The 23,375-nt window shown below is 37.0% G+C and overlaps 1 protein-coding gene across 2 annotated transcripts in view; it reads left to right on the forward strand.

Moving 5' to 3' along the window:
• Positions 1-23,375, forward strand: part of CDH11 (cadherin 11) — a 177,397-nt gene that overhangs the window by 143,475 nt on the left and 10,547 nt on the right. For both annotated transcript variants that reach the window (XM_003263130.4, XM_030795948.1), the window contains exons 9-11: positions 6,044-6,180; positions 7,022-7,155; positions 7,390-7,507. In XM_003263130.4, coding sequence (XP_003263178.1) covers positions 6,044-6,180; positions 7,022-7,155; positions 7,390-7,507 — 389 coding nt within the window. The remainder of the gene's footprint in view (positions 1-6,043; positions 6,181-7,021; positions 7,156-7,389; positions 7,508-23,375) is intronic.

The raw sequence follows: 23,375 nt of genomic DNA on the forward strand, positions 1-23,375 counted from the left end.
ATTTGTCTTTTTTATTGTTGAGTTGTAAGAGCTCTTTATATATTCTGAATGGTAGGGCCTTATCAGATATATGATTCGCATTGTTTTTTCTCATTCCATGGGATGTCTTTTCAGTTTCTTAATAGTGTCCTTTGAGGCACAAAAGGTTTCAATTTTGATGAATTCTAGTGTGTCTATTCTTTTTCTTTTAAATGTCCATAATGAAATAATTGTCTAATCTAAAGTCATGAATGATTTACACATTTTAAAAAATAAACCTCATGGTTTTAGCTTTCACATTTAGATTTTTATCAATTTTGAGTATAATTTTATATATGTTGTCAGGAAGGGGTCCAACTTTATTATTTTGCATGTGCGTATCCAATTATTCCAGCACTATTTGTTGAAAATACTATTTTTTCTTAATTGAATGGTCTTGGCATTCATGTTGAAAATTGACCATTCATAGTCATAGAAACTAGGTTTGTTTTGTACTCTTGATTACATTCCGTTATTATGTGTCTATCCATACGGCAGTACCACATAGCCTTCATCACCATAACTTTGTACTATGTTTTGAAATCAGGAACTGTGAGTTATTCATCTTTTTTCTCACCACCTATTTTTGTAGATAATGTTATATGGGAAGACAGTCACATCATTTGTTTGCATATTACCTATGTCTTCTTTCCTGCTGCAAGGGCAGAGTTGAGTAGTTGAGACAGAGATTCTAATTTCTGCACAAGCTAAACATTTGCTGGCTGGCCCTTTGCAGAACATGTTTGCTGACCCCTGTTCTAGATCATCACTGCACCTTCCACTAAACAGAGTACATGGCCCAAAGTCGACGTCTAACAAATATTTATTGAATAAATAAATAAAATAACTCCTGATTTGGCTTGGAAGGTCAAGCTCACAGTTTTTGAGTGTAAAACAGGAGGCGTGATAGAAGTGATGACATCTTATTCACATATTTATTTGACAAATCTTCATTGAGCAGACACTAGGGGTTCCCAATACACTTAGGGAGGCAGACACTTATGAAAAAGTAAATGGATCTAAATATGAAAGGAAATTATATGGACAATGGAGTTTGTCCATTTATATCAAAGAAAATAGTGGCAGGGAAGAAGGAATTCCCAACTATAAGTGGTGTTGGGTTGCTTTTGGATCTTTGAACATTGATTCTTCTGAGGAAAAGAGACATAATTAACATTTACTGAGCATCTTTTCAGCCTCATACAACAGGTTTTACAAAGTTATTTCAGTTAGTTCTCACTGACATCCTGTGTGGCTATGACTGCTCTAGAATTGAATAGGTGGGAAGACTGAGGCTCAGAGCAATGATGAGACTTCTTTAAAGTCATATGGACAGTCAATGTTGAACACTGGATTTTAGCCCAGATCTGTCTTGAGTTCATTTTGAGCTTTTTACTTTAACCCAGCAGCCACTAATGGAAAGATTTCCCAAGAAGGTTTGATTACTATATTCTCTTTGTTCAGAAAGATACGTTACATAATGACTATGGACCCTTCTAACACCTTTAAACTACTTAAAAATCTTCACAGTGTGAATTTTAAATGAGTTATCTCTGGCCTAGAATATCGAGGTGCATTAGAAACTTTTTAGAAGAGCAGTGACTGTGACGTAAAAACACTCACTCATTTCCTCTGCCCCTCATTGTCTCCAAGGATTCACATCTGCAATTGATTATTTGGGTCATGTTTTCAAGTGGTAGCTGTTCTGCGCATGTAGGCAATTTCCATGTCTATAATTATCCAAGGATGCTCAATACCACACTTGAATCAACCCCCCACTCCCACCTACTTGGGTCTTTGTTCTTTAGAAATACCAGACAAATTTTAAGAGAATATTCAAAGCTTTTATATTTGTTTGTTTTTGAGACAGGGTCTCACTCTGTCACCCAGCCTGGAGTGCAGTGGCATCATCATGGCTCACTGCAGACTTGAGCCCCCTGGGCTCAGGTGAACCTCCCACATCAGTGTCCCCAGTAACTGGGACTGCAGATGCATGCCACTGTGCCTGCCTAATTTTTTTTGTTTTGTTTTTGTAGAGAGGGGGGTTCTCACTATGTTGCTCATGCTGGTCTCAAACTCCTGGGCTTAAGTGATCCTCCTGGCTCAGCCTCCCAAAATGCTGGGATTTCAGGCATGAACCACTGCACCTAGTCTATTCAAAGATTTTTTGTTTGTTTGTTGGTTGGTTGGTTGGTTGGTTGGTTGGTTGGTTTTTGGAGACCGAGTCTCACTCTGTTGCCCAGGCTGGAGTGCAGTGGCGCAATCCCAGCTCATTGCAACCTCTGCCTCCCGGGTTCAAGCAGTTCTTTCCCAAGTAGCTGGGCTTATAGGCATGTGCCACCATGCCCAGCTAATTTTGTATATTTAGTATAAATAGAGACAGGTTTCACCATGTTAGCCAGGCTAATCTTGAACTCCCGACCTCTGGTGATCCGCCCACCTTGGCCTCCCAAAGTGCTGGAATTACAGGTGTGAGCCACCACACCAGGCCTCAAAACTTTTTATCTAATGGGTCTTTTATCCTCCCTACCTAATTTCCTGGTTGTTTCTCTTCAACTTTGAGGACATTTGTGTCTTTGGGCATATAGTAGAGGCCTTGCAATATCACCCTAACTCTTCTTGGACATTCTGCAGTTTTGTTTGTTTGTTTGTTTTTTGTCTCAGACTGTAGCATTAGACATATTTTTGTTTACAATTTCCTTTCTAAAATATTGTCTCCCTTTAGTTTTCTTGGCACTAACCTCTTATGCCTCAGATAACACTGTGCCTGATGTCTTCACTAATCTTTGATCCCTGTCAAGGCATTGACTTGGTCCTTCTCTCTGTGTCCACTCACCTATAGGGCTTTTACCCAAGCCGTAATTGACCCAAGTAGGTGCTTCAGATTTCCTGCTCCTATGCTGATCTTTCTCCCCGACTCTAACACTGCATTTACGATACTGTCTGTTGTGCATTTTTACCCATTTGCTTTTTCTTTCACTGGCTCACTCATTTATCCAAGACATATTTTTGATCTTACAATTATTGTGACATACTTTAAAACAAAAACAGCTGTTTCCACCCCTGACTTCCTGAAGCCTGCAATAGAGTTGAGTCTTTTCTTTCTGAGCATTTTGACATATCCTTAATTAAATGTCAACATTTCCTTCTTGGTAATTGATTTTTTTTCTTTTTCTTTTTAATTTTTTAAATAATTTCAACATTTATTTTTGATTCAGGGGGTACATGTGTAGGTTTGTTAATGGTTATATTGTGTAGTGCTGAGGTTGGGGGTATGATTGATCCTGTCTCATTACAGGGCATATATCCAAAGGAAAATCAATTTTATAAAAATTTATTTAAAAATATATATCCAGAGGAAAATAAAAACACACAAGCACTCAACTGTTCATCACAGCACTATTCACAATAGCCAATAGTTTCTTTTTCGATGTCTTTAAATATCCCTCTCTGACACTCAGGTGAGAAGCTACCTGGGACTCTCTCAGCCTCCCCTAGATGCCCAAATATCCACTAAATCCTACTGGGGCTTTCGTCATCATCTAGGATTCCATTTCCTCTGTCACTGCTGTACTTCACTCTCATCACCTCATGTATTTAAAAACAAAATCAAATTCTTAAGTTTCCTCTGCTCCTTCTTCTACTGTCACTTCCTCAGACCATCTTGCCCATCATACGTTATTGATCTCCTTGAGAGCTTGCATTCCTTTATTTGCTCCTCTGCTCAAAGCCTTCCATGATTTCTCACTGGCTCTAGGATGAAGGTCACACTCCTACATATGAGAGCTTCCACAGTCTGTTCTCAGTGTGTAACAGCAGCATCAACAACAAAAATAATAGCAGTTATTGTTGGTTGCAATGTGTGAGTCACTAAATTATGTATCTTAAACATTTATTATTTTATTGAATTCTCACAGATAACATAAAAGTTAGGTTCTGTTAATATTCCAGTTCAGCCAGGTTCCTACAATCCCAGCTACCCAGGAAGCTGAGGCAGAAGGATGACTTGAGCCCAGCAGTTCAAGACAAGCTGGGGCCACACAGTGAGATTCTATTTGGAAAAAATATATATGCATTCCATTTTAGAAGATAAATATGCTAAGGCTCAAAGAACTTAAGTGGCTTTTCCAATATCATCTAGCTTATATGTAGCAGATTATGAAGTTTGTACTTAGGACTTCCAAAACCCAAAACTCATGCCCTTCATTTCTGTGGAATAATACCTTGAATTATTAATGATCTTTTTCCCCACGTGTGTTGTCATGTCAACTAAATAGTGAGCTCCCTCATGGAAGGAAAAAAGTCTTTGATTATTTTTTTGACTCTTTTCCACATAGTGTTATCTGCTGAGGGCTCGGTTGCTGAGCCTCTCCTGACATTGAGGAGGTGTATGAATATCTTTGGTTTTATCACTGTGCAAGGGGACTCATCATTCCATTCCTATGGGGAGCTGTGAAGTTAAGTGACATCGTGAATGAGCTCATGTTTTTTATACTGTGAAGTGCTGCTCAGTGGGGGTCTCTCTTTCCTGAAAAGAACATGATCTGGGATTAGAAGATCTGGCTTCCAATATTGTCTCTTCCAGAAACTAGACGTAGGCCATTTATAAATTTCATCTTTTGTAAATCCAGGCAATTAAACCTTCCAATATTTATGGCCTCTGCTATCTCTAATATTCTTTGATTTTTGACCATCACTGAATGCCTTCTGACATATTCATTTTGTAAATTTTTGGAAATCATAGCTTAGATCTGTAACAGCAGAAAACCACCCACTTATGAAGCTCAGCATACTACCTGAATTAACATAACCCATTTTTGTTCTTTTCTATTTTGGAGTTAGTATAAGGGAGTGGAAAGGGAAGGGGTTTGGAGTTCAACAGACCCATTAAAACAAGACTGTATCCTGGGCAAGTTATTTTACCTTACTACAACTCAGTGAAAGCCATTCTTCCCCCATCTCCCACCTCACTTTGCCATAAATGCAGCCCAATAATATTACGTGGTTTTTTTGTCCGTTATTAATAAAAAGTTAACTTAGTGGGTGGGAGTAACTAAAATCTTCAAGCTATGCTGTTATGCACAGACTGGAGTCATTAAAATATGGGAATATGCCCTACAAGTAAATGGCCAAGCTTACTTTCTACATTGCACACTGGAACTCACAGCCAAGCTAACTGAGAACCCCTGAAACTAAATGAACTAAACAGATTTACTAAAATATAGTGAACATTTTTCTTTTGTCTTTTTTTTTTTTCCTGAGACAGTCTCACTCTGTCACCCAGGCTGGAGTGCAGTGGCATGATCTCGGCTAACTGCAGCCTCCGCTTCCTGGATTCAAGTGATTCTCATGCCTCAGCCTCCCGAGTAACTGGGATTATAGGTGTGTGCCACCATCCCCAGCTAGTTTTTTGTATTTTTTAGTAGAGATGAGATTTCACCATGTTGGTCAGGCTGGTCTTGAACTCCTGGCCTCAAATGATCCATCTGCCTTGGCCTCCCAAAGTGCTGGGATTACAGGAGTGAGACACTGCACCAGGCTGCATTTTTCTTTAAATAAAGACAAACTGATTTTTAGGGCTATACATGATCTTGATAAATTTAAATACACTTGAACGTATTTAAAATTTCATATGCAAAAATCTGGCAAAGGTTTGATACATTTGTGACTTTCTGAGTAGTTTGGGAACAAGGCAAACTCACTTTCCAAATGCAGTTTCATAAATATTCAGAGGATGGGTGATTGTGGTAAATATGGAGAAATATGCACCACATTATTATACTTCTCAATCAAATATGCTAAACAACACTTTCATTCATTGTACTGAATAAGGAATTCTAACGTGGCAAAGTTATTTCTATAAAAGAATCGTGTACAAAGTTTCAAAAGTAAATTTGATTAGAAAGAAAATCTAGCTTAAGCAATTCATTGAGATGCTTGCTTTAAATATAGCAAGGAGAAAATATTCAAATATTAAGCTGCTCTGAATGTCTTGGTCTAATTGCCTCATTTGCATTCTGCTTAGGTATTCCATCGATCGTCACACTGACCTCGACAGATTTTTCACTATTAATCCAGAGGATGGTTTTATTAAAACTACAAAACCTCTGGATAGAGAGGAAACAGCCTGGCTCAACATCACTGTCTTTGCAGCAGAAATCCGTAAGTATTCTCCTCAGGGTTTTGATTCTACTTTACCAAGTATTATTGCTTCAGACTATATTCTGGAAAATAAAATAGCTGGGATAGACTAACTTTTTTGGTCTTAAACAGATTTTTCAGTCTTTAAAATGTGTTTTCGGTTATCTTTCTAGGAAGACACATAGGCAAAGGGAAATGTTTTTGTTTTCTCTGACAGAACTGGGTATAGACTTGGCAAGAGAGCCGATAGCCCTCAGGAGTTTGAAATTCATAACCATCACTGAAAGATTTCCCACTCCATCTAGTCAGTCACTAGTCTTTGCTGAACCCAGAAAAGCAAAGTCCTTAGGCCCAAGGTTTGTGGGTTCTTGTTTATCTATAGACAACAACTCAAACTTGATCATGCATCAAGTTGATCAGTCATCAAGCCTGATTTCTAGACCCTGCCCCAGAGCCTCTGATTCAGTAGGTCTGGGATAGGGCCCGAGAATTTTTGTTTGCAACAAGTTCCCAGATGGTTTTAACGCTTCTCTGTAGACTCCCACATTTAAGAACCACTTTGATAGACTATTCTTTGTGGATCAGGCTCCATGATAAGCCTTGAGAATTAAAGCTCAGCGTCATAGTCAGCAGACGTGGAAAAATGTTTTAGTTCTTACTGGTCTTAATATTGACATTTATTCTAGGACATGCCTCTCCCACTAATAGCACCCTTCAGCTCTTACACTGATTCTGTGACAAGAACATCTTTCCCTGCACTGCCCAAATGGGTGGCTGGAGCTTACTCTTTCCCAAGAATATGCTTGGACCCATGTGTATTTCTCCTTGACCTTTCTTGACTGTCTGCGTTCTGTCTTCCCAGACAATCGGCATCAGGAAGCCAAAGTCCCAGTGGCTATTAGGGTCCTTGATGTCAACGATAATCCTCCCAAATTTGCTGCCCCTTATGAAGGTTTCATCTGTGAGAGTGATCAGACCAAGCCACTTTCCAACCAGGTAATCCTGCTCTCCCTATTCTTGGCTAGGAACAATGCACTTGGAAATAGAGTGTGTTTTTTAAAGCATCACTTGGAGATACCAACCACTGCCCCAAAAGGTTTCAGAGCCATAGTTTTGCTCTGAAGTTATGTTCTCTAATTAAAATCAGGCTTTCTAGCCAGCCAGAAATTTTTGAATAAATGACGTACCAATGTCAGCATGATTTATTTATGCGCCACCTTTCTCTTTCAGCCAATTGTTACAATTAGTGCAGATGACAAGGATGACACGGCCAATGGACCAAGATTTATCTTCAGCCTACCCCCTGAAATCATTCACAATCCAAATTTCACAGTCAGAGACAACCGAGGTTTGTACTAAGATTCCTATGCATTGAGAGAAGTAGAACTGGAAAACAAATGGTGTTTACATTGCATAGCACAAGTATTTTCACTAATCTTTATAATGTCTTCCTGTTGAAGAACAAACCGGAAATAATAATGCCACCTCTGTTCTGAAACATGGGCTCATTTGATGCATATGAATAAGTGAGTCTAATTTTATTTTACTTTTTTTGGCTTTGATATTCATGAAGCAGTGGGAAAACTAAGTGGGGAAGCTTACAGGGTCAATATGCAAACAACTCCATTTATCTTTTTTTTCAAGAGGTTGATAAACCCTTGGGAGAAGGATGGCTTTATGAATATTGATATCAAGTAAAGCATTAAAAGAGATTAGTTCAACTTTGTAAGGCAATTTAATTTTTCAGCTGGCCTTCCTTTCCAAGCACAGTTTTAATGCAGTGTGGCTTGGTACAGAGCTTGATATCTAAAAGTAGTTGCAGAATTGTTGCCTGAAGGGCATGAAACAAAGCATTGTTTGTCCATTATAAAAATGGCAAAATTTAATATGATTTCTGCTTCTCCTTTCATTAGTTAAGGAGGTTCTAGACTTGCAGATTATTAGAAACAGATGTTTTTGTTTATGTAGTCCCAGACCTGATGCAGTCCCTAGATAAAGTTGGTGGCAGAGCCAGGAAAGATGAATATTTGTATATATTTTTTACTCTCATCCACACTGTTTTTCTCTGTGTATTACTTGGTAGTGAAATTGCCCATTTAAGTTTGTGACGGTGCAGGCCTGTGAAAACAGGGAGACAAATGCCACCATTTAACATGGGAGCAAAAGGAGGAATACAGATTTCTATATTCATGCAATCCATGCTAGCCATGTTCTAGGCCATAGGTTGATTGCTTTCCCAGTGACTGAGAACAGGCTTAGAGGATCTTAAACTTTCTAGTAAGTATTACTACTTTCCCCATTACTGTTATCACTATCATCAGTACCATAAATACCAGTTGCTGTGTTCCACGACCCATGCCAAGATCCTTTCCACACTCTGTCCACTTAATTTTCTTAACACCACCATAGGTAGGCATTATTGTCACCCCTATTCCACAGTTGAGAAAAATGAGGCACAGAATCATTAAATAACTTGTCTCAAATCAATCAACCAAATAAAAGTTACGACTGGGTTTAAACCCAGGCTCTCAGAGGCCAGATGCTATAGCCTTAACCACTGAATCCTTTCGTGCTGATCATTAAAGCAGAGAGGTGCTCCCCATGCTGCTTGGATTTTGAGGGTCTATGATTTGATTTACCTTATTATTTCTTGAACTCAGGTGAGTATTTAATTATGGGCCTTATAAATCAAGCACACACCAAATCAGACAATGAGGCAAAATGCCCTAAGTGTTATGACAGCCTTTTCTCTCCCAATGCCTTGCTTTCTACAATGAACTTGCTCTTAAGAACTGAAGTGTGAAGGAAGTTGTATATAGAAAAACGTGTTTTAAAAGAAGCCTACGAAACAACCCCTGGTTCATTTTGTAAATGATTCCCATCATTTTAAAACAGAAACGTTACTTAGCACTCTTTAAGTTTGTATTTACACTAGGATTTTTCTTTTACCTTTTGGCTTTGGTGAATGTGCACTTGTAAGTCTCTGAAAGAGATAATTCTGCAAAGCACTAATGTAAATGGATAGTTCTCAACCAGAAACACACACACCTCATGGGACACACATATGTAATACAGGAATTCATTTTGTAATGATAGTTTTCTCCAAAACAAGGAAACTCAGGCACACAGTGAACATTTAAAAATGTGTACTGAGCTGAATTGAACAGGGTGGCACAAATAGTGTTTGCAGAATGCTTTCTAAGATGTGTGTACATCTGTATGTGAATTTATGAAAAGTCCTGTGTTCACTCTTAGAATTTTCTACATTCTCAAATTTGTTTCCAGTTTCACCTTGAATTGACAGACTGCTATATTTTTTCAGCTTAGGCTTATATCAGTTTTCTGACAAAGAAATGCTTGTAACAATATATTGCATAATGGATTTAGTTTTAACAATAGTGAAGAGATTGATTCGGTTGCCCAGAAAACTCAGATATTCTCATATGACTCTTAGCCACCATCTTTTGTCTTGCTTCTCAAATATTTGTGGTCAGTCTTTTATCTGTGTTGATGCAATTCTCAACTTACACTGGAGGTCTAACTCCTGTGGCTGTATTCCTAGCAATATTACTGTTTATCATGGGAGACCTACAAACAGGACCTTTACTAAGCTTTCCCTGCTGTGATAACTTTGCCTCCATCACCTTCCCTGTACGTTTTCTTTTTATATGTGCAATCATATTTAGTTGCTGTTAACCTCTGAAAACATTATACTAAGACATATTGTTCTCTCGGGAGTTATAAGTATTTTACTTTGTCACAATACTTTGCGGATACCATCTATATTTCTCAAGGAGACTATGTAACCCTAGATGAGCCAATCTACTGAACAATTCATCTCCCTGCCCTCTCCTATAAGAGACTAATACCACTGTTGAGTTACTATTTTTGCAGGAAATTGCTACTTTTTAAGAAAAATTACTTTATTAACTATGGCAAACAGTTAATGAAAACTCCCATGTTTAAAGCTATTACAGAACCTTAAAGCAAATACAGTCCTATAATTATCATTTAATAGAGTTTCTTTCTACTAGCTCCTAAAAGTAATTACATATTGAAGTAATCCAAAAGGAGTAATCACATTCCATATCCTATTAATAGCCTACTGAGTTACCAAATTTCTCGGCTGAGACTGCTTTCCATAGAAAACATGAGATAATGGTTTATATCATGCTGAGTAAAAGCATCAAGTCTCTTTCTCCTTGAGTGTTTACTTCCATTATGCCATGTAAATAATCAGTATTGTGTTTGCCTAAACTCCAGCATAAGCATTCGGCGTTTTTAGAAATATAAGAGGAAAAGCCATCTTAATACATACAAGCTTTTTATTTCATTTTATCTTATTCCATTCTGCAGCCTGAGCTTCAAAGCCAACCCAGCAGGCAGCAGGAAAATAGAACACTGGATGATTCTTCAACATTTAAGTCCATCTTGGGCTATTAATATCAGGAATGGTGCTGTTTGGGCAGATGAAGAGCTGGTCCGCCCAGGTTTTGAGATGCATTTACTTTGAAAATATCAGGCATGTGGCATCTCTTAAATCACAAGAAATATGTAATGGATGAGAAAAGTGCAAAGAAAAAAAAAGACTGAGATAATATCTCTCCTTTATGTAGCTCTTAACTGGTTTATAAAACCTTCTCATGTCATTGTTTCACCTAATTCTTCAAACAGCCACATAGGGCAGGCAGGTGGTATATTTTTATCCAATTTTCAGATAAAGAAAGAATATGAGACATCAGAAGGGTCAGTGATTTGCCCAAGGTCACACAGCAATAAGTGCAAAAACTAAATCTAAATATTTGGAGGGCCCTGTTGGTTGTACATGGCACACTGTAGAATGAATATAAAGCTCGCGTCTCTTCTAGTTAATTCATTTCAAAAGTCTTTGTTTATCCTATTGTCAATAATAACAATCCTCAGAAGAGGCAAATTCTGAAATTTAATTTATGGATTAATCTAGGGTTCCAGGGAATGTGTGAACAGAACAGGACAAGGTTCTTCAATTTTCACTTTAATCACAGCCATAATAATTGTAGTAAAATATATTTGCAAAGAAGTTTATAATTTCCTTCTATTACAAAATTAATACCTATTTCTTGCAGGAAAATTGTAAAATACAAACCAGCAAAAATGATATTAAAACATTAAAATAACTTGATAATAGGCTACCTAGAAATAGTCACTGCTATTTGTATATCCTTTCTTTGCATACATTTCTTTTCTTAAAAAAAAAAAAAGAAAAGCAACTGTAAAATATATGTCCACTTATTTTCCCACTTAATAGTATGTGATACAAATCAATATATGTATGTCAATATTTTCAAGTTGTCTTTCTAACTTCAACTATGAGGATATATAATATCTGTTGACTGTAAGTACGTACATTGTTTTCCACACCTTCGCCAAATATCTAATTATTCTTTTAGGATAAATTCCTAGAGTGTTTTGGGAGGCTGAGGCAGGTGGATTGCCTGAGCTCAGGAGTTCAAGATCAGCCTGGGAAATACGGTGAAACCCCGTCTCTACTAAAATACAAAAAAATTGGCTGGGCTTGGCCGGCATGCACCTGTAGTCCCAGCTCGTCGGGAGGCTGAGGCAAGAGAATTGCTTGAACCCGGGAGGAGGAGGGTGCAGTGAGCTGAGATTGCGCCACTGCACTTCAGCCTGGGCAACAGTCTGGAGTGCAGCAAACAAACAAACAAACAAAACTCCTAGAGTGGAATTACTGGATCAAAAGCTATTGCTACTTAATTAATAAACTGATCATCAGAAATGTTATACCATTTTTAATACCATTGGTAAAACAGGTGAGGTTTTATGTTCTCACATCCAAGTCAATTCTAGTTAGTATTACTCTTTTTAATCACTGGCAATTTGGTAAGTTAAATGTAACATTTTAAGTTCTAGTTACTTTCATCATTTAAAGCCAGGTGTTTTTAAGAATTATTAATCAGTTCTTATTTTGTTCTTATAAATTGGCTATTTATGTCCTTTGCCCACCCCTTAAATTATATATTTGTCAGTTTGCAATTGATTTGTAAAGTCTGTTCATCTATTAATGCTATTCACCTTTGACCTACCATACCTACTGCATAGATTTTCCTAATGTTTTTATATTCTTTTAATTCTGACTGTGCTGTGTTCTTAAGTAGAGATGTTACACTTTTTGTATCAGTTTTTCTCTATTTACTATTATCCTTAGCAAGGTGTTCCTCACCCAAAATTGACATCAACATTAACTTATCTTTTCTTCTTTCTTATATATCTTTTTCCCCAACCTGTTGGGCATTTTAAAAATATTATTTATGAAATATTTAGTCATGTCTCACTGCTTTGTAACAGCATCTTTATTGTCTTCTGCATTTTTTATGATTAGATTTTTTTTAACTTCTATTCTTCCCATTCTATTTACCGGTATCATATTTTTCTTTAATAATTTTATATATATATATATATGTTGAAACCTGACAGATGCTTTCTCCACATTATTTTTATTTTATTACTATTTTACAAATCTTGCTTTTTTTATTCTTTCTGATATAATTTAGAATTATTTTTCAGGTGCCCTACAAGTACTTTTGTGAATCTTATTGAGTTTATCTTAAATTTATGGATCAATTTAAGAAGAACTAAAATTTTAAAAATACTTTTCCCATCCAAAACCATGGTCTGACTTTCTATGGAATCAATCCTCCTTTTATTACCCTCAGAAAGTCTTTGCAGTTTTCTTCATTTTTGTATCATGCATTTCTTATTAAGTTTATGGTTAGCTACTTTACGTTTTGGAAGATATTATAAAGTAATTTTTAAATAATATTTTCTATCACTTTTCTGGCTTTTGAGGTTTCAACTCAGTATTTTATGTGATTCTATTTTCTGTCCTTTTTAAGCATACCACTGCCACTTACTTCTTTTTTTGTTTGTTTTTACTTTTTAATGGGTTGACCTAGAGTTTGAGCTATACATTTACAATTAATCCAAGTCTGCTGTCAAATAACACTATACCACTTCACAGGTAGTACAAGTACCTTATAATAAGAAATTAATCCTAATTTCTCCCTCTTGTTCCTGATATCATTGCTGTCACTTATTTCACTCATAAATAAGTGTGTGTGTGTGTGTGTGTGTGTGTGTGTGTGTGTGTTTCAGGAGCCACGTAACAATGTCTTGGACAGCAGCAGACCACATATAAAAAGATGATCCAATAAGATTATAATGGAGCTGAAAAATGCCTATCATCTAGTATTTACCGTAACTGCACTTTTAAATATTATTTTAGAGTGTACTCATTCTATTTATCAAAAATAAAGTTCGCTTTAAAACAGCTTCAGGTAGGTCCTTTGGGAGGTATTCCAGAAGAAGGCATTGTTCCATAGAGGACAACAGCTCCATGTGTGTTACTACCCCTGAAAAACACTACAGTGAGACAAGATGTGGAGGTGGAAGACTGTGATGCTGATAATCCTGATCCTGTGTAGGCATAGGCTAATGTGTGGGTTTATGTCTTAGTTTTTAACAAAAAGGTTTTTTTTTTTTTTGAGATGGAGTCTCGCTCTGTCGCCCAGGCTGGAGTGCAGTGGTGCAATCTCGGCTCACTGCAGCCTCCACCTCGCATGTTCTAGCAATTCTCCTGCCTCAGCCTCCCAGGTAGCTGGGATTACAGGCTTCTGCCACCATGCCTGGCTAATTTTTTTTTTTTTTTTTTTTTTTTTTGGTATTTTTAGTTGAGATGGGGTTTCACCATGTTGGCCAGGCTGGTCTGGAACTCCTGACTTCAGGTAATCCACCTGCGTCGGCCTCCCAAAGTGCTAGGATTTCAGACATGAGCCACCGTGCCTGGCCAACAAAAATGTTTAAAAGGTAAAAAAATAATAATAATAAAAATTAAGGTTGATTTATACCTAACGTAAATGGTGAGTTAATGGGTGCAGCACACCAACATGACACATGTATACATATGTAACAAACCTGCACGTTGTGCACATGTACCCTCGAACTTAAAGTATAATAAAAAAAATAAATTTTCATAAGTTTAGTGTAGCCTAAGTGAACAGTGTTTATAAAGCCTACAGGGCCGGGCGCGGTGGCTCACGCCTGTAATCCCAGCACTTTGGGAGGCCGAGGTGGGTGGATCACGAGGTCAGGAGATCGAGACCATCCTGGCTAACGTGGTGAAACCCCGTCTCTACTAAAAAACACAAAAAATCAGCCGGGCGTGGTGGCGGGTGCCTGTAGTCCCGGCTACTCCGGAGGCTGAGACAGGAGAATGACGTGAATCCGGGAGGCGGAGCTTGCAGTGAGCCGAAATGGGGCCACTGCACTTCAGCCTGGGTGACAGAGCAAGACTCCGTCTCAAAATGAATAAATAAATAAAGTCTACAGTAGTGTAAGGCAACGTCCTAGGCCTTCACCTTCACTCACTCAGTGACTCACCCACTTCATGTCCCGAACATTCCATTCATACTAAGTGCCCTATACAGGCATAACATTTTTTATCTTTTATGCCATATTTTTACTGTACCCTTTCTATGTTTCAACACACAAATATTTACTCTTGTGTTATAATTGCCTACAGTATTCAATAGAGTAACATACTGTATAGGATTGTAGCCTAGGAGCAAAAGGCTATGCCATATAGGGTAGGTGTAGTAAGCTAAACCATCTGTGTTTGTGTAAGTACACTACGTTTACAGGAGGAAATCTCCTAACAATGCATTTCTCAGGGTGCTTCCCTGTCACTAAGCGACTCATGACTGTATATATGAATAAGCATACCTAATCAAATACATTGTTGCAATTATTACTGTGAACAAATTATTGTGTGTTAGGTCAATTAAAATATAAGAAAAATAAAAGTGTCCGTTTCTTCATCACTTATTCCTTCTTCCACGCTCTTCTTTTCTCTCTGTGTATCCAGATTTCTGACCCATGTTGTTCCCTCTAAAGAACTTATTCTAACATTTCTTACAAGGCAGGCCTACTGGCAACAATTTTTTTTTCCATTTTTGCTAGTCTGAAAAAGTATTTCTCCTTTACTTTTAAAGGATAATTCTGGTAGTTAGAGAATTCTAGGTTGGTACGTTTTTTTCTCTCAATACTTTAATTATTTCGCTTTATTCTCTTTATGCTGGCATGATTTCTGAGAAGGTGGATGTAATTCTTATCTTTATTCCTCTATGAGTAAGGTGGATTTTTTTCTCCTGACCTCTTTCAGCATTTTTTTTAAATCTTTGATTTTTCTGTAGTTTGAATATGACATGACTAGGTGTAGGGACTTTCTTTTTGGCATTGATTGAGCTTGATGTTCTCTGGGCTTTCTGCATCTGTGGTTTGGTATCTGACATTAATTTGGAGAAATTCTGTCATAACTGTTTCAAATAGTTCTTCTGTTTCTTTCTCTCTTCTCTTTCTGGTCTTATCATCACATATATATTACAGCTTTTATAGTTCCATAGTTCTTGGATATTCTGGGGTATTATTTTTTCAGTCTTTTGTCTCCTTGCTTTATAGTTTTAGAGTTTTTTGTTGATCTATTCTCAAGCTCAGAGATTCTTTCCTCAGCTGTGTCCAGTCTACTAATGAGTCCATTGAAGGCATTCTCTATTTCTGTTGATGTTTTTATCTCCAGCGTTTCTTTTTGTTCTTTCTTAGAATTTCCATCTCTCTGCTTACATTGCCCCTCTGTTCTTGAATGTTGTCCACTTTATCCATTAAAGACCTTAGCATATTAATCACAGTTGTTTTAAATTTCCAGCTGGATAATTACAACATCTCTGTCATATGTGTGACTGGTTTTGATATTTTCTCTGTCTCTTCAAATTGTAGGATTTTTTGTTCTGCCTTTTGGTATGCCTTGTAATTTTTTTCTTCATAACGGAAATGGTGTTGTGGGTAACAGGAACTGCCATAAATAAGCCTTTAACAATGTGATAGTAAGTTAAAGAAGGGCTAGCATTCCATAGTCCTATGACTGGGCCTCAGTTTTTAGTAAGCTTGTGCCTCTGAACTGTGAACTTCACAAGTGCTCCTTAGTTGTTTTTTTCTCCCTCCTTTTTTGGGACAGGATACCTGGGATGGCCTAGAGTTGAAAGTTTCTTTTCCCCAGGTCAGTTAGTCTCTGATAAAATCCCAGAAGATTAGGCTTCCTTTAAAAGTTTTTTCTAAGATCAGACCTTGTTAAGAACAGAACGCTCTGGCGTATTTCAAAATGGTTCCTGTTTCCCTCCCCCTACTGATAGCATGAGGGAATTTTTCTCTAATATTCACTGTGAGAACCAGGTAGAGTTCCTGGAGGTAAAAATCACAAAAGTGTGCATGTGCATGTGTGTCGTAGGGGGTCACGGGGGAGGTCCTGTGACTGGGTTCCCCTAGAGCTTCTAACTTCTCCACACTGGGCCTCCATCAATTTGTCAATTACAGTTCAGGTTTTTCTACCCCAGCACTGGTTCCTGAGGAAGTTTTTGCTTGTTGGTTCCTGATCTAGTAAGTTCGATTCTCTGTATCTGCTTGTCTGTCTCCAATTTGGGGACAGCCCTTTGCCCTGTAAACTCAATTCTCTTATGAATCTAGGAAAAGTTGTTAATATTCTAGTTTGTTTGGTTTTTTATTTGGATGGAGAGGTGACTTCCAAGCTTCTTATGTATCAGACTGGAATGAATCTGTTCTAATTTTATTTTCTTAGACACTATTTTTAGTATAAGTTATAACTGTTTTAATTTATTTATTTACTATTGGGCATTATTGCAAAGTGATATAACTTAGCTGATTTTCCTGGGTTTCTAGAGCAATAACTACATAAAAATTAATGGCAATTTGTTTCATCTTTTAAAATATTTGTTTTTCATCTAATTGCATAGATTTACACTTTTCAAATATGTGCTATATCATAACAATAGTAATGGCCATTCTTGGTTTATTTATTACTTTAACAGGGAAATTAGTTCTCGAGTTTCATCATTAAACATCATACTGAGTGTTAGATTAAAATTAAGATTTGTGTTTTGGGGTGTGTGTGTGTATGTGTGTGTGTGTGAGAGAGAGAGAGAACTTCCTTTACATTGTTGTGTTACTAAAAAATAAATGTTTAATGTTTATTACAATTTTTTGGTTCTAACAAGAAGATAGTATAGCTTTGTCTGCTGACCTAATGACCTGGTAATTATAAATACAATATTCTAATATTAACTTCATAATTTTAATTTTCAAACCTCTTATTCCAAACAATAATCATTTGATAAGATACAGAGGAAAAAGCAAGGCCTAGAGATTAAAAGCTTGGCTTTGCTCTTCATCTCTAAAGGGGGAACAATTTTAATATTAATATCTGAATATTTGATGTATAAGTAATCCTAATAATTTATAAAACAGTTGTAAATTATTACACCATATGAATTGAGCTGCCAATTTGAGAGATAAAGGCACTGACATACTAAAAACTGGTATCAAAATTGGAATGCATCCCAGGATCTCAGAACCCCAGGGCTACATGCTTTACAATGGGCCATCTCAATTAGAATTGAAGGTTTATCAGATCATTGGGTTACATGGCTATCAGAACGTTTTTCTGTCACTTGAGCAGCCAAGGAAAATTTTAGGAGTTTTCAATGAGTTTCTATTATAACAACAACAAAAATACTCGAGATTTTCCAGTAAATCCATTTTAAGAGTAGCCTTTTGTATACCATGAAGCCCCTTCCCTATTTGATTTGGCCTTCTCCGTCCTTGATGCTTCTTCTCTAGTTAGTGTCAGTGTGGCTTTCGTCAAATTCTAGATATTTCTTAGGTTCCCTATGACAGCCTCTTCTTTCCATCCTTCTATAATCATGAAAAGATAAAAAAATGAGTGCCAGGAAGTGTCCTAAAAGTAGGCTTTCACAGTGAATATGAATCTGATGTCAGGGAATCCCCAAAAGTACATCCAGTAAAGTTAGTTATATTGTGAAAGCACAACTAATTTTGATAGTTATCATGAATAGAGTTACCCACAGAGAAGCTGTAACTACACGGTGACCTCCAAACAGGTCTGTCTGACTCCATCCTTGCCCCCACTTCACTCAGTCCTCGATAAACAAACCCGACAATGCCTCTCTCTCTCTCTTTTTAAAATTCTTTCCTGCCTCTCCGTTTCCTATGTATTGAACTGAAACTCCATAGCTTAGTGAGCAAGACATTCCATGCTTTACTCCTTGTACACTTTACCTCTACCATCTCCTTTCTCTTCCTACCTTAAATCTTAAGATTCAGAAACTTGAAACCATGTCAAGTTTCTGAAATATGCCATGCTCTCACATGTCCATGTGCAGGGAATTTACTCCCCCTGTCTATCCTTCCTCCTTTAAGTCTCACTGTACATAAAGTCATCTCTTAGGTGACATCTGGCCTAACATCTCAGACCATTTGGGCTGCTTTTTCCTAGTGCTCCAGGAATACTGCCCTAACCTCAATTTTTCCTATCACTCTGAATTCTAATCATATAATACATTTCCTTGTCTCCCACTAGAATCTGAGCTCTGTGAGGCCAGTATCCCAACACTTAAGAAAAGTGGGTTGACTAAATGCATAAATTAAAAGTAAAGGAGTGGATGAGAAAATGCTTCATAACATATAATCTTCTTCAAAAATTTTAGGAATTGGTTATTATTATGGAAAGAATGAATCTGTCATGAAATAAGCTCCAGGGTGAAAAAGAGAACAAATGATGCCAGAATATTCTAAAAGAGAACAAATGATGCCAGAATATTTGATGCCAGAATATTCTAAAGAAGTCAGTACCCCATCATCCAACCCTTCCATTCTTTCATCCATCCATTCATTCATTTACTTTTCCACAAAATTATATTGGAGACCTAGGGTTAGGGGCCAGAATGAGATGACCCTCTAATGTATTAGTTTTGCAACTGTAATACCCAATATGGGCCATGTGGAAGATCAATGAGCACTGAAACATTCAGAGTTGAGTTTGCACTGTTTAAGAAAAAATAAAAATAAGAAAGCAGGCAAGCAAAGACACCAATAAACAACAAAATGTTTGCGTGGAAAGCAGTGTTGGTTTAGTAAGGATAGCCAAGAGAGATTCACTCAGATTAAATCAATTGGCAAATAAATGCCTTTCTTTCTGTTTTTCCCCCCTAAACTAAGGACATTTTTTATGAGCAGCACAAACTAGCATGCAAATATGCTTCTGATTTTTCACTTTCATAATTTAAAGATAGCCAAACAGATTTTCGTAGGATGTATTTTTCGCCCTTAATTGCTCCAATATGGAAGATGCTCTGTTGGGAGATCAAAATGGCAGATGTCTTTTAATGCCCTGCCATTTTCACTTGTGTAAATAATCATGTTTCTTTTCTGCCTAAAATTCATTGCTGCAGTTTGTCTCACACAGAACAGAGTTTATCTTTGAACCCACTCTCTCCTCAATCCAACAACAACAAAATAAAGAGATCTTTTTGGTAGATCAGACATCATTCTTTCAAGGTTGCATGTGGTCACTGATTTAACTAGTTAGCTTAAAGACCCTAAATGTCAATATCACCCTGAATCTCTTGGTAGTTTTCTTTGTCTTAAACTAAGAAATACGTGGGCGGTATGTTCTTTTCTCTCCATTTACCCTACCAACAAGGAGAAAATTATTATCAAACATAAGTGAAAGCAGAGTTGATTTTAAGAAATGTGATTAACGTGACAATGAAAAGTCTCTTAATGCTAACAAACTGCATACTTCGATATCTCATACACACGTGCTTGAATTTCACACGCACACAGGCAAGTATTTCTATCATGTTACTCTTTATTGTACTTCTTGTTTTGCAGATTCCTCAGTACAAAAGGCAATAATTGGACGAACAGTGGTGTGTAGCTCCCTAATTCAGTTAGGAGATATTATAGCCATCAGAGTCTTGGTCAATTATTTTCATTAGTATGTTAAGGCTCATCATTTATAGAATTTGCATCATTGTAGCATATCCTTTATTTCAAAATATTGGGAAAGTAATAGGTTTCTTCTTGCCTCTTTCACATTGGTTTGTTTGTGAAGGGTGTATGTTTGTGTGTATATGTCTGTGTCTGGAAACGCTATGGGAACAGCTGTCGAATGAGTACCGCTGATTTTTTGTGGGTCTCTTTGCCACAAAAATTCTTAGGTTTCTAAGTTCTTTTATCTAGAAACTGAGTCTAGAAACTGAGTTTTTTTTTTTTTTTTGGTCTAATTATAGGCTATGATGGAATTCAACTAATTAACCAACCTATTGTGGATATTTAAAAAAAAACTAGTTTAATTGGAATGCAATAATGTCAGTGTTCCGGGGTCAGTTATGTGCTTATAAAATTCAATGAAACCTAGAGGACTTCAAATTCTAGCTCTGTTATTTTCCATGTGCTTATGAGAAATTGCTTCCCTCTTAGTTTCTCAGTTTTGTTTCCTATAAGACATGGGTCATTATAATCTTTGCACAGTTTGAAAAATTGTTTGGGATAATGTATGTAAAAGTAACAAACAGCAGCGTTTGCCCATATTAGCAGTTCAATCAATGTTGCTTAGTTAAATTTGCTTCCATTTAAATAATAATAACAGAATAATAAGATAGCAAGATGAAGATATTTAGCAAAAGCAAAATCTGCAATATAAATATAAGCAACATTAGAAGGAATTGGAGAAGATGGAAACTAGAAATGGATCATGAGATAATGAATCAGTAAACTCTGACTGTGTGGAAAAGTCGGACTGATATGAGATGCATTGGAAAGCACAGCATTCAGCCATTTATTCTGTCAACACACACAACAGTGCTAAATGCCTAAATGCACAAAGACGACTGAAAAGCTAAATAAGATAAGGCCTCTTCCCTCAAGGAGTGTATTGTCTGGTGAAGAGGTCAGACATTCAGTCACGATGGGCTGTGAAATGTACAAACTATGCAGTGATGTGTACAGGTAGGTGGAGAGCTCACAGGGTATTCAGAAAGGCAAGAAAATAGAGGTGTACACACAGACTAGTAAGTTTATCATTGATCAGTAGTAACATCAGGAGTGTATTGTCACAAACTTCTAAAAATGTTCTATGAAATTTCCATTATTTCAGTCCCTTGGATTGAAGATGGTAAACATTGACTGACATCAAAACTTAAAATTAATTTTTCAAAATTCACAAATGTAAATAAGTGTAAAGAAATCAAAATAACTAAATGCTCAAATGATGCCTTTTGTAATTGTGTGTCAGCTATACTTCTGAAATTATTGAAGCTTATAACTCTACTAAGAAACTTGAGTCACACACTATATATAAATTTTATGTATGTGCTTATTTATGTGTACATATATAGATAGATAGATAGATAGATAGATAGATAGATAGATAGATGGGTGTGTGTGCGTGTGTGTGTGTGCACAGGCATGTGTGGGCACAGGAATATTTTTTCCATTATCTTGACAGAGCTATTGCCACATTTCTAAGGAAAGTGGGGTAGGCCAGAGCAAAATAATCAAATAATGATTATTCTGCTAGTGACTGAATACCTGTCTTCAAGTGTGTGGGAGCTTTTCATGTGGTAGATAGATCTACTTCCTCTCTGAGGTTTGGGAGGAAACGTAGAGTAGGCAGATTTGGGTCAGCAGTGAACAAAATACCTCCCTGGGAGCAAGTCTTGGCCTACATTCTCGGTTTTCCAACAGTCTGCAGAGAGAATCCTCAGACTGAAGTGCCCTGTGGCCTTTTTCATATGATAGAATGTCTCTGATCAGATCGAGCTGTGAGGATTGTTTAGCTTCAGAGAAGAGATGGACAGACGAAAAGGATTGGTAAGGAAGAGCATCTGCAGAGCCTCAGGGAAGCTGCTGGGTGACTGATGCTGTTGCCCTGGAATAAGCCTCTCTCCTGACACCATGATGAGGGCAGAGGGTCCTGGCCCTTTGCTTTGGTGCTTCCTGTTTTCCAGTTTTCAATATGCAGGAGCTGGTCCATATATTGCCCACTTTGATCTGCTTTTAATTTTTTCCTTTTTTATTTTTATTGTTTTGGCTAATGCAGGGTTGTCACCCAGTGCAGTCTATCTATCAAGGTCTTCTTTCTCTCTCCATCTTAATGTTCCCCTTGATTGCCAGTCTTATATATTTCCTCATTGGGCTACATCATCATCATAACCCCTATATTGGTATTCCCCAACTGGTACAATGGAGATCATCATTATCAGGAACTTTTATATTGTATTAGTATAATGAAAAAGTGTACAAGTAAAAGCAGCATGCAATTAGGAGTCCAGGTTGGACTAAAACTTAGAAGCCTGAATTTGTTTTTCCATTAATAGAAACACTACACTTTGTGCATGACATATTCTGGTAATTAATGGCCCTATATGCAAGTTTTGGCCTAAGTGGGAGAAAACATGCAACTGGTTACATATCTGTGGCCAGGGATGAGAACACTGGTGTCAACATCAAAAACCAGGATGCATGAAAAACATTTTCTTGTCTTGGGAAATATATTGCCCAGGACTGAAGAATATGAAATATTTTCTTACCTTTGAATGAAGAGTCCTTCTGCATAGGCAATTACATTCAGAGCTACAATGACATTTCCAAGAATTCACTTTCCTCTCTTTGCCAGTAAGTTTCTCTTCCTCATTAGTCAACCGCTCAAAGAGAAGAACTTCCAGAAAAGAATTAATATTTACTGAGCATCGCCAACAGGCTGCCAACTGTGCTAAGTAGCTTTATGAATGGAATCAAATTTAACCTAAAATTATTAGTTTCACAGATGACAATATGGAAAATCGAGACACCTAGATAATATGTTTAAAGTCAGGCAATTAATATGTACAAGATTCAAGATTCAAACCCAGGTCTGTTTGACCCCAAAGATTGAGTTTTTTGCTTCTTAGAATCTTTATATAAGAAAAAGATCTAGGAAATCTCTATGGAAATTTTAAAATTGATGGAATATTTGTCTTTTTCTGTTTCATCTTATTGACCTGGAGCCAATCTGACACTTTCCTGGAAATATGTCCTCACTGAACCTCTTTTTTTCTTGGGTTATCCATAAACCTCAGTAATGTATATGTCCAATGCAAGGGGATCCACTCAAAGATGGATAGGGAGTTGGAAGCTAATATGTAGTCAAATATAGGGTGAAAAATTGATTTCTAGTAAAGGGGTTTTGTTATTGTTGTTAGTTTGTTTATATTTCTATTTGTGTGCCCAGAGTTGTTTTTCATGAAGTT

Source organism: Nomascus leucogenys, chromosome 2, assembly GCF_006542625.1.
Source record: "Nomascus leucogenys isolate Asia chromosome 2, Asia_NLE_v1, whole genome shotgun sequence".
NCBI lineage: Eukaryota > Metazoa > Chordata > Mammalia > Primates > Hylobatidae > Nomascus > Nomascus leucogenys.